At 44.7% G+C, this 10,841-nt stretch overlaps 1 protein-coding gene across 1 annotated transcript; it reads right to left on the bottom strand.

Annotated features, from left to right (window-relative positions):
- Positions 1 to 390: 390 nt before the first annotated feature.
- On the bottom strand, positions 391 to 10,841 carry GCK72_009072 (uncharacterized protein; the record flags this gene model as incomplete). The annotated part of the gene is made up of 10 exons (XM_053727197.1): positions 391 to 564; positions 652 to 939; positions 992 to 2,056; positions 3,422 to 3,568; positions 3,841 to 3,927; positions 4,444 to 4,830; positions 4,882 to 5,284; positions 5,661 to 5,809; positions 9,843 to 9,910; positions 10,694 to 10,841. The coding sequence occupies 10 exons, from the start codon at positions 10,839 to 10,841 to the stop codon at positions 391 to 393; spliced, it is 2,916 nt and encodes a 971-aa protein (XP_053586774.1).

Genomic DNA, 10,841 nt, shown 5'->3' with positions numbered 1-10,841 from the left:
GATTTGGGTGATCAACAATAAAAACCATAAACAGAGGCGCAGCCCCAATTAAAAAGAAATACACACACTTAACACAAAAACAACGAGCAAAAAAAACCAATAAAAAATAAAAAAGACAAAAAACTGAGTCGAAGAGCTCCGGGAGCTGCTGCAAGAACAGAATAAAGAACACCTTTAAGGGGACGTGGAGAGGGGGTTAAAAGGCCGCGAAAATCACATTTTACGGGGAGACTGGAGATAGAGAGAGAGAAGGAAAAGAAATTCTATGCACATTTACAAGAAGAAAATGATGGAAATGAAAGGGGGGAAGGAATGGGATTCGGGGGCCTGCGTTGCTCCATTCGGAAGAAAAGTTGCTCCAAATTTTGATCGCTTCAGATGTATTCTTTCTTAAATCTGTCCAGAAGTGGAAGATGGTTGTCCGGCAGATGCTGGCAAGAAGCGGTAAAGATAGAGACGGTAATCCTTCGAGGCGAGAACCACTGAACCATCGTCAACGAGAGCGACGTCGAAGCATTGAGCGTGCTTGACACGGGATTCCAAAGCTCCAATCATGGTGCCATCCTGAAGAGAGATAGAAGTTGAGAAAACACTGGTTATAATAAAGACAAGAAAAACGCGTCAACGAAAACCCAGATATCCCCTACTAACCTGAGAGAAGACGGTCAAGTTGAAGTTGTTGTGGTTGTCAGCGACAACGACCTCTCCAAGAGAGTTGATTCCAACACCTATTGGATAGTTGGTCACTCCTTCTCCTCCAATTTGACGGAGATATTGTCCCTCGTAGGAGAACACCTTGATGCAGTGAGCACGGTTGTCCGAGATGAGAATCTCGCTCTTGTCGTTGGTGCAGACACCGTTCGGGAACTCGAGATAACGAGAGCACGAGAACTTTTGAAGAATGTTTCCGAACATGTCGAAGATGATGACACGCATTACCTAGAAGAGAGATGAATGATTAATTTCTGGAATGTTTGGAATTCAAATCTACCTTGCACTCAACAACAATGATGCGTCCCTTGTTATCAACGCACACTCCACGTGGATGTTGGAGAATGTTGGCACCGAACTTGCGAAGGAATTGTCCATATTGGTTGTACACCTGGATTTGGTGGGTTGGGGATCTCTCGGTGACGACGAAGTCTCCGGTGGTACGGTTGACGGCCACACGGTTTGGATACAACAATTGCCCATCGCGCTTTCCGCACTCTCCGAACTGGAACTTGAAGCGACCTTCCTTGTCAAACACCTGGATGCGGTGGTTGTTGGTGTCGGCGACGACGATGTCTCCTTGTCCGTTCACAGCGACGCCAGATGGCTCGGTGAATTGCCCCTCCATGACGCCAAACTCACCAAATTTGCAGTGATAGATCATCTTGGTACGCTTGATCTGCGATCTTGATGGTGGGAACAAAGTTTGGAACTTCTCCTCATCAACGTTCGATCCTTCAAGAAGACCACCAACAGATGGCTCAACTCCGAGACTCCATTTGTCGTATTGAGATGAGAATGGATCAGCAGCACCTCCTCCAAGAGCACCGAATGGTCCGAGTGATTGGGAAGATCCTCCGAAATCCTTGTTTGGTCGGAGAAGATTGGAATCGGAGAACGCGTTCATTGGAAGTGATCCAGCGATGTGGTGTGGTGGAGAGCGAGTCGACTGATTGTCGATCGGGATAACACGACTTGGTGTACGTCCGATTGGAGTTGGTGGCATTCCAGTTTGAGATGATGGCATAAGGAAATCGTTCTGGGCAGCGGCGTTGTTGATGTTGCTTCCTCCACGGACCGTTCCCAAAAGTTGTGAGACTGCACTGGAAGAGTTGCTGTACAAACCGGCGGCTCCAAGGTACTCAATCTCGCAGGATGTGTTTAACACTCCACTGGTATCCGGGTTGAATCCGAGGAAGAGTTGGAGACGAGTGTCAAGAAGTTGCTTGAAAACCATAACCTCAGCTGGTGACGAGAACGACATGAGGCGACGCGAGAATTCGATTGTCTGGGAGAGTTTCTCGGCCATCGATTGGATTCGCTTGTCGACCATGGTGAGTTGGATCTGAAAATATGGATAAATAGATAAATGCTGCAGAATTGATCAATGATGTTTGATGTATCCCCCTTTTGGTTTGTTTTTGTCGTCGTTAAAAGATCAGTGTTATTGACAATGTTTTTAATGATGACGATGCTGGCGGCGGCATCAGACGATGATTACGCCGGGAGATAAGAGGAAATCAGCGAAAACGCGGGAGGCTGTCAATAGAGATTTGAGTCAGACTACATCCGGAGACAACGACATCAACCAATGTTTATCGTCACGAGGAATCTCAAGAATCCTCGTGGGAACTTTCTGATCTGATATGAGATCTCAGTCCCAAAACAGGTGCCAGGTTTCCGGTAATCCACCGAATCTTTCCAATCCATCAATTATCTCATCTCGATGAGCATTGACATTGTCTGTCTTTCTCAAGTGAGTGACAAAAACGGAAAGGAAGGAGGCCATCAAAAATAATGATTTGACCCGGTCTTGTAATTCTGCGCATATCTTGCGTCAGAATCTCGAGGACCATTGTTCTCTACGATCACAACAATCAGCAGGGTGCCAATTTTCGTTCATTGTTTCTTATGGAGATAAGAATGGACCTTTCCCACTGGTTTCATTCAGATATCCTCAAACACTATAGTAGCAGGTATTGTCCATTCTTGAGATGACAATAACACGGAGATGAGGATACACATGTCTGTGCAAATATGATCTATTGAACGTTGACTTTCTCGATCATTAAAACAGTGCCTAGCTGATCTGTCTACCCTAAAACTATAAAACTACTTTTAAACAGTTTAAATCCAAATCCTAAATGTCCAATTTTTTTGATACATTGGGTTACGTCAAGGTCGTTCGCCTCATCTCATTCGGAGGCAACATTCGACCTCCTTTTACCGCCCAATTTTCCTCATCTTCTCCCATTTCATCCTTCAGAAGAAAGAGTTTTCGACGTCTTTAATCCATGCGAAACGCGCCGACCTCATTAAACCACCATAAACACCTCATTTTGACCTCGAATGTGAGAAGAGGAGGGTGTGTGTGCCATCGGAGAAGAGATTCAGGATCGGACCACCGCAACCCGACACAGAAAACACATGGCTCATAAAATCGGAAGGGCGGTGTGTCTTAACACACTCGTAATTAGAACATTCCTATGCTAGTTTCCCCCTTTGTCTTATTTGATCTCGCCGCCTTTCAAAAACATTCGGATATTCTTCGAGTACACCATCTGGTCCTTTCTAACGCCTCTCTAATTTTGAAACATATGCATGTGCTTATTCAGAATTCAAATATATGCATAGTTTTGATGGATCCATTTCAATTCCGCAGGGAGCCCGCCGTCATCCCCCCATCTTTCAAAATTCAACGATAAATTACCTGCTTGGCTGCGAATGCATTGTCAATCTCCTTGGCAAGTGTCTTCTTTTGCTCCTGAATCAAATTGATCAGTGTGGAGACTGTCTCATCCAATTGAGCGTGCGAGTTGTGAAGGGAGGCGGTCAGAATTTGTTGTTTCGAATCAACCTGAAATTTGATTTCATTGTTGATGATGAAGCTGACCATCAAAACACTAATAGCCGTGTGGGGGAGAGGAAACAATCCAAATATATACACTCTTTTACTCGACCAAACACCATATTTGTCCTTCGCATTAATGGGCACCCCTCATACCTCGATTTTTACACCTGTCTCCCTATATGTATTTTCGAGGACAAATAGGGTCAGGATGAGTAAGTGGGTGTTATGGGAAAAGGGATAAAAGGATTAACAAGAAAGGAATGAACAATGTATCTTACCTGCTTAAACATGTCCAGCATGTCAGCGTGCTTGCTCCTCGCGTCCGCTATCAGTTGCTCCATTTTCAGCATTTGTTTATCGGCGACCTGGAAAACGAGTGGTTTGTTTTACAGTCGATTAAAACTTCCGCGTTGTTGGCGGTCTTCATTGTTATGATCTCATTTCTCACGGTTTCTAGCTAAGGTCTTAAGAACAAAGACTATTACTCAGGAATGCACCTGCCCGATAATCCAACAATCCATCATCGCATAATTAACACTAGTTTATTCTACACCTGCCTTCTCCCTCCCTTTCATGTAAATCGTGTCGTATAGTTGTTTATTTGGGTCGGGTCGACTAAAATTCGAAATTCTTACTTCCTCTTATCCCTTCTACTTGAGAGGGGATAATACGATTAACGCCTAACCATTCTGTCTCTTTTGTTGCGTCTTTGAAGACGTTAACCATCTAAAAAGGAACAGGTGGTATATATATAATATCTATCTGATGACATTGACTGAGCAGATGTTGTCAATCGTCCATTCATGCGATTATTCTAATCATTAATAAATTTACTGTATGGTGTCCACTCTTAATTATATTCTCAGAAGGCGTATACTCACCTCAGTGATGAGCTCAAATTGATGTTGTCCAGCTGGATGGTCGGTGGTGGTACAATCACGGCAGATAGCCAAATTGCATGTGACACAGAAGAAAACAAGCTCTGACGAACGATGCTGAAGGCACAAAACTGGCCGCTTTCCGGATCCTAACATCAAACTGTCCGGTGACTGTTTTCCGCCGAGCGCCGCCACCATTTGGTGTGACGATGAGCTGGAAGATGGGGACGATGAAGTTGTCGATGAGGCAGACGAGCCGATTCCTCCGTTGTTGCTGGTTGGTGGTGGAAGGGTGATGACACGATGATCGGCGAAACAATGCATGTATTTGTGAGCCATCGTGCAGTTGTCGCACAGATTCGCGTTGCAGTCTTGACAGAATGATGTTGCCTGAAATTGTTTCGAAATTAGAATTCCATTAATCTGAGAAAATCCGCTTACCGTCTCATTCGACTTGCACCCACTGCAATGTACTGCTGGAACCGAGGCGACCTGCACTCCGGCTCCGTTCGCCACTGCAACATTGTTGTTCATGATTCCTTGCATCATGGCGGCAAGTTGAGCGTGCTGCTGTTGTTCCATCGTCGGCGAATCACTGAGCGGTGGTGATGATGATGTCGTGGAGGAAGGTGATCCAAAACCGAATCCGACCACTGGATTGGACGGATCGGAGCCAGCCACCATTGACGGATGAAGGTGAGCATTCGGAACTGGGATGGCGGCTGAAACGGTCGTTGGTGCTCCACTTTCAGATAGTCCGAGATTGGCGAACAACTGTTGTTGCTTGTTCATCACCGACTCGAGCCCGAAGTCTGTGAGCAACGAGTCGAGGCCGAGTTGTACGCTGGAAGAGCTTTCAATGGTTGTTTGAGAGTATAGTGAAAACCAGACTTGCAAAATATCGGCCCGGCCCGGCTCGGCCCGTCGGCCCGGTCGGCCCGGAGTCAAAAAATGAGCACAATTTTTTCACAAAATTTTTCGAAATTTTTTGAAATTTTCATCAAAAATAGTCAAAAATCCTATGTACACTTGAGTTTTATCGATATGTAAAAACATAGTCGAAAATTCGACTTTTTTGCGAAAAAATCAAAAAAATTTCAAAAAAATTCAAATTTTCAAATTTTTGTACTGTGACCCGGGCCGACCGGGCCGGGCCGGTGAAAATTCTCAAATCGGCCCGGCCCGGCCCGTTGCAAGTATGGTGAAAACGAGTAGCTTACCTCAATTGAGTCTCCATGTGGCACTGCGGACAAACGATACGTTCCGGCTGCTCGAGATGTTTCGCCAGACAACCTTTGCAAAACGAATGGAAGCACGCGAGAACCTTCGGATCACGGTACGGTTCCAAGCACAGCGTGCACTTGACGATCTGAAAATTGGAAAATTTAGAAAATTAAAACATAGCGGAACACAAAAAAGAGGGCGGGGCGAATAGTAACAATTTCAGAAAGCGGGGATCAGTAACCTTCTGCAGAACAGTAAGTGTGTGTAAAGGAGGTGGCAGTTTCTCAATTTTCGTGTCATTCCACATCAAAATGGCCTTACAGAAGGTCATATTTTTCAACGTGGTGGCACGCGCCAGTACGGCGTAAAGTAGTACAAAAGGAGGAAGAGAGTGATGAAGGCGGGAAGAAATGAAGAAGAAAAAAAAATTGAAATGGAAGGAAACCCCCCGCTCCTTCTATGCCGAAACGTCTAGAATTACACTTGAGAGCAAGAAGAAAAAAGAGAAATATCGGATTCCGTTCATCAGTTTTTTCCGCCTTTTTTGGACTTGTCATGGTGGTCTTTTAATGGGAAAAAAACGAAGGAGCGCCACGTTGCGGAAACTGATGAAATCGTAGATTTTCCGCATTCCGCTTTCCGCAAGCTTTCGAAACGATTTCATCATAAGACATGAAATTGAAATTAAATAGTCTAACCGGCAGAAAAAACACATTGCAACAGAGAGGACCTACTCATGCGTAAATCTTGACCTGAATTGTTCGAGGCGACTAGATATAGAAGGTCACTTTTTCCGAAGGCAGAAAAACAGTCAAAAATCACAAAAACCGTATAACGGCATATCACAGATGGCTTCGATGAGCTTGCATCAGCAAAAACGACAATGGCAGATGGTACGCCTTCTGCCCTCAAATGGAGTGAGACAAGCGACAGCCGGAGTACGGACAAAAAGAGGGAAGGAGGAGGCGGAGACATGACAGATGAACGGTACCAAGAAATAGATAGAAAAAAGGGAGGAGGGAGGGGCGGAGTCATACTGTACTGTGTTCGGTGCCACGCAGTTTTCGTCGTCGACGCCAGCGCACGAAAATTGAAATAACAAAAAAAGTGTTTATGACAGGGCAATATAAGAGATAGCAATGGCGCCATGTTCCTTCTGTCGACTCGAATAGCGATGATTGGAGGAAATTAACAATTTTCGCGGTGGAAAAGTAGCTGATAAGCATCGTTTTCAACGCTTTGTTATCAACATAGAGGTAGGCTTCTAAAAATCACTCTGTGGCCAGGAAAATGGAATCAAAACGAGACTAACCAGGACGTGAAATACTAAAGTTAATCTCAAAATTGGTTTGTGGGCAGAGTCACAAAACAGCCCATAAAATCGAGGCAATTTGGTAGAACTCGTATTACTCGCAGAACGAGAAATGGCCAGATTGGACTAACCCGAGTCGTGAAATCCACGATAACTATGCAAACTATGTGACAAGTCATTAATGATGGTCGAAGACACCTTTAAAGGAGATCGAGGGGACAGGTGGTGCTAAAGCTCTCTCCGACGGCTCTCATGTTTCGCCAACCTGCCCTCTTACGCAAATACCACAAGGCATCACCATCTGTCGAAAACCTTATGTGGAACGCAAATCTATTATAATTGATAGCTCTAATAGGGGAGTTTCCGAGTGATGGAACACGTGTCTACCAAGGAGGACTACTAGAAAATCGTATAGACAACACCACGAGACAAGAAAAGACATAACGATGACCGGCGTCCAGCAGCGACAATTTTATTGAAACGATTCCGAGCGGTCGGCGACCGTCGGGAGAGCGAGAGAAGGGGGGGGGGGGGCGCTCGCGCGCGCGCGAACTTCCGACTCGTTTCTCCAGGGAAAGGCTTTCCAGGACGAGACGGACTCATCTCTTCGTCCATCTCTCTCTTTCTCACTTCTTTTCTTAGTGTCACAGTGGAAAACTGGGCGGTCTCGAGAAACATTGGCGAAACACAGAGATGACGACGGAGAGATAGATTGAGAGAGACACACACCACACACACATACACTCGGCGCTCGGGGCCTGGTACTAAATACAAAACTGTGCCCTGTCTTCTTGACTGAGTCTCTCTATCTCTCGGTCTCTCCTCCTCTAGTGTTTGAGGAAGAGTAGAAAAGATGAAGAAATGAAAGGCGAAGGGAACACATACATACACTAAGAGACGGGCGGGACACAAAATGATGGGGTTATGAAAACTCAGTGCGACGGGCGTCAAGACGCAGAAGCATCAAGAGAAATGTGATGGTGTACAGAACCGATGGTGGAGCCTTCCTCTCTTTTTCACTTTTTCAAGATTGAAATGAAACGCAGAGATAGAAGATACAAGACGACGGCGACTAGACTCTCTTCCCATGGTGTTCGCTGACCAAAGGACACGAGCGCCAAGGTCCCCGAGACTGGCAGTGCCGCCACGCGCCACCCATTCTACTAAAAAACGGATGGCCCGCAAATTTATGGCCAATTGGTAGAAAACGAAGAAAACGCGATGTGTCTAGACACTGAACGGAACCGAACGACACGATAGCGAACGGACGGGGCGGAAAAGAAAACGCAATCGCGTGGCACTACTGTATGTGTGAGTGAAAGCAGAGGCCTAGACTCTACTAGTAGTTGGGAAGGGGCGGGGTTTGGTCGCCGCGATAGAAAAAAACGGTGGTGGAGAAGCTGGAGAGCGATCGGAGATCAATCCACACTCTTATCTCTTAAGCGTGTTCTACACGCAGAGAAACTTCGAGAAGCTCCCTGGGTGTACTTTCCAAGAAGCTTATCCTTTTCTGAAAATCTGAAGTTTCAGCCGTGATCTTTACAAGAGCACGTCATAGACGACGTCTTGATTTCTAATTAGCGATATCCAGTGGACTGGAACTTCAGTTTCGAAGCAGTGCTCCATGAAACTTATCTGACGTTTCGGTGAGCAGCATGCGAGCTACGCCTACAATTCATCCAAGTGGAAGCCGACGGTGACAGTGAAGCAGAAAGTACAATTTCAGAACTTTTGCTCCGTCATCGTCGTTACCGTGATTGGCTTATCATCCATCGGGGATACGGTAGATGAGAGGCACCAGAAATCATTGAAGTTGGAACTTTCAATTCTTTGCCACAAAATACTGAACTGATAACAAGAACTTTCACTTTTCATCTCGCTCTATCTCTACCTCACTTCTCGGTTTTTGTGAAATTGAAAAACAGTTTCACAGTGTGCCACGTCATCTCTAGCGCTCGCCTCTCCTTCCTTCTCCACAACAGATCAAATGTACGTGTGTTCGGCGGCGGCGGAGAGAGAAAAAGACACGGGAATGTGAAAAGAAAAATAGCGAAGCGAATCGAAATTGAGGCGCCCCGGGGCGAGAGTTTGGGCGCCACCGAAGAGACCGAGGAATCGTCGGGAAAAAAAACTGCAAACGCCAAGTTGGAATAGGAGACGAGAAGATGCGGGAAACCAGGAGGGAGATGAGATGGAGAAGAAGAAAATTGTGTGTGCGTGTGGATGGATGGCGAGCGGCCACAACGGCAAAAGGGACAAAAGGAATCGAATTTTGTGGAGAAACAATTTTTAGGTCGATATTCTAGCGAAAGTTCGAGAAGAAACGAAAAAAATTGACCAAAAATCACAATTTTTGGAAAATTTTGAGAAAAATGGGATCAGCGGATGGAAACGGAAATGTTTTTCGACAAAGAATGATTTTTTAATTGAAAAAACCACCGGAGATTATTTTCCGGGTAAAATTATCGCAAAAATCACAAATTCTGATTTTGGAGTCGAAAAAAACGCGGAGAAACAGCAAATTTGAAGCAAAAACTCGAGAAATTTAGGCCTGACTTCGAAAAAAGTGCCAAACTGATGGAAACCTTTTGGTATTTGTTTCCCGCGGCCTTTTACTCCGTGTGTAGTTTGCTATCTGATGCATAAAGTAAACGTATTATCCGCCTTCCGCGCGGAAAGCAATCACAATTCGGGGCAAACGAGAGAAGGTGTAAACGGATTTGGCCATTTTTCTTTTAGAAAAATGACTAAAAATGGGAAGAAACAACAAGAGAACAAGCGAGAGATCAAACAACAACAACAATACGGCGGGAAAATGATTATTTTACAGTTAAAAAATATTTAACAAAAAATTCGGAAATCCTACCTCCTGGATGACTGGTGGTGGTGTAGGTGCCAAGCCAAATGAGCCGGCAAGCATCGGCTGCGACACGGCTGAAAAAATAAAAAATAAGAATGAGAATTTAGGATTTGAAACCTAAAAAAGTAGGCTAAATTTCGTGGAATTCGTGGAATTTCAGCATTTTTGAGCGTAAGGTCTTGGGTATTACGGTACGCGAGCATCGGACCCGACGCGCAATTGCAGAGTCTTGGGAAAAAACGTGGCAAAATTTACAGATTTTTCAGATTTTTGAAGCGAATTTTAGGTGATTTTGATGGGAATTTCACACTGTTTTTCCCGGAAAAATATGATAAAAATATCGACTAAAAGAACCTTTCATCAGATGACGAGTGAAAATCTCTTGGAGACGTTGAACACGTTCGTAAATCACGTTATAAGGCGTTGTCGTCATCGCGTTTCAGTGAGAAATAAGGGTGCGAACTTGTTATGATTCAGAGTTATTTTTGACGTGGCCACGTGTTACGTTAAGATTTTGAGTTTTTTGGAAAAGATAGAAAAAAAATTGATTGTTGTTTACTCAAAATTAGTTTTCCTTCAGGCTGAAATGTCGACTAATTTCAGGTTTTATGAGAAAAAATCGAGAAAATTGTTGTTTTCAAGCTTCAAAATTTTGTGAATGCCAGTTTCAGACTAACTTGCGCATACTGAGCAAAAGCGAAAATCTAATAAAAAGAGTGATTCATGAGAACTCTAGATTATTCGCATAAAGTGCACTGAAATTATGCGCTGAAATTATTCATCTAAAAGTACAAAGACTTTGGTCTTTGAAACTCTCTAACTATTGGATTAAAACTGTCTGGAATTTTCTAGCTCACCTGATCCCCAAGAGTTTGGAATAGTCGCGCCGAACGTCGAGAGTGGAATGGGACGTCCAGCGGCGCCAAAAATCTGCGACATGGTGTACTCGTCGCTGCCGGCCGTCGTCGACGCGCTGCTCCCACCCAATGACTCCGATTCGCTCAT

Source organism: Caenorhabditis remanei, chromosome III, assembly GCF_010183535.1.
Source record: "Caenorhabditis remanei strain PX506 chromosome III, whole genome shotgun sequence".
Lineage (NCBI taxonomy): Eukaryota > Metazoa > Nematoda > Chromadorea > Rhabditida > Rhabditidae > Caenorhabditis > Caenorhabditis remanei.
Note: the sequence above shows the minus strand (reverse complement) of the source record. Positions and strands in the feature narration are given on the sequence as shown.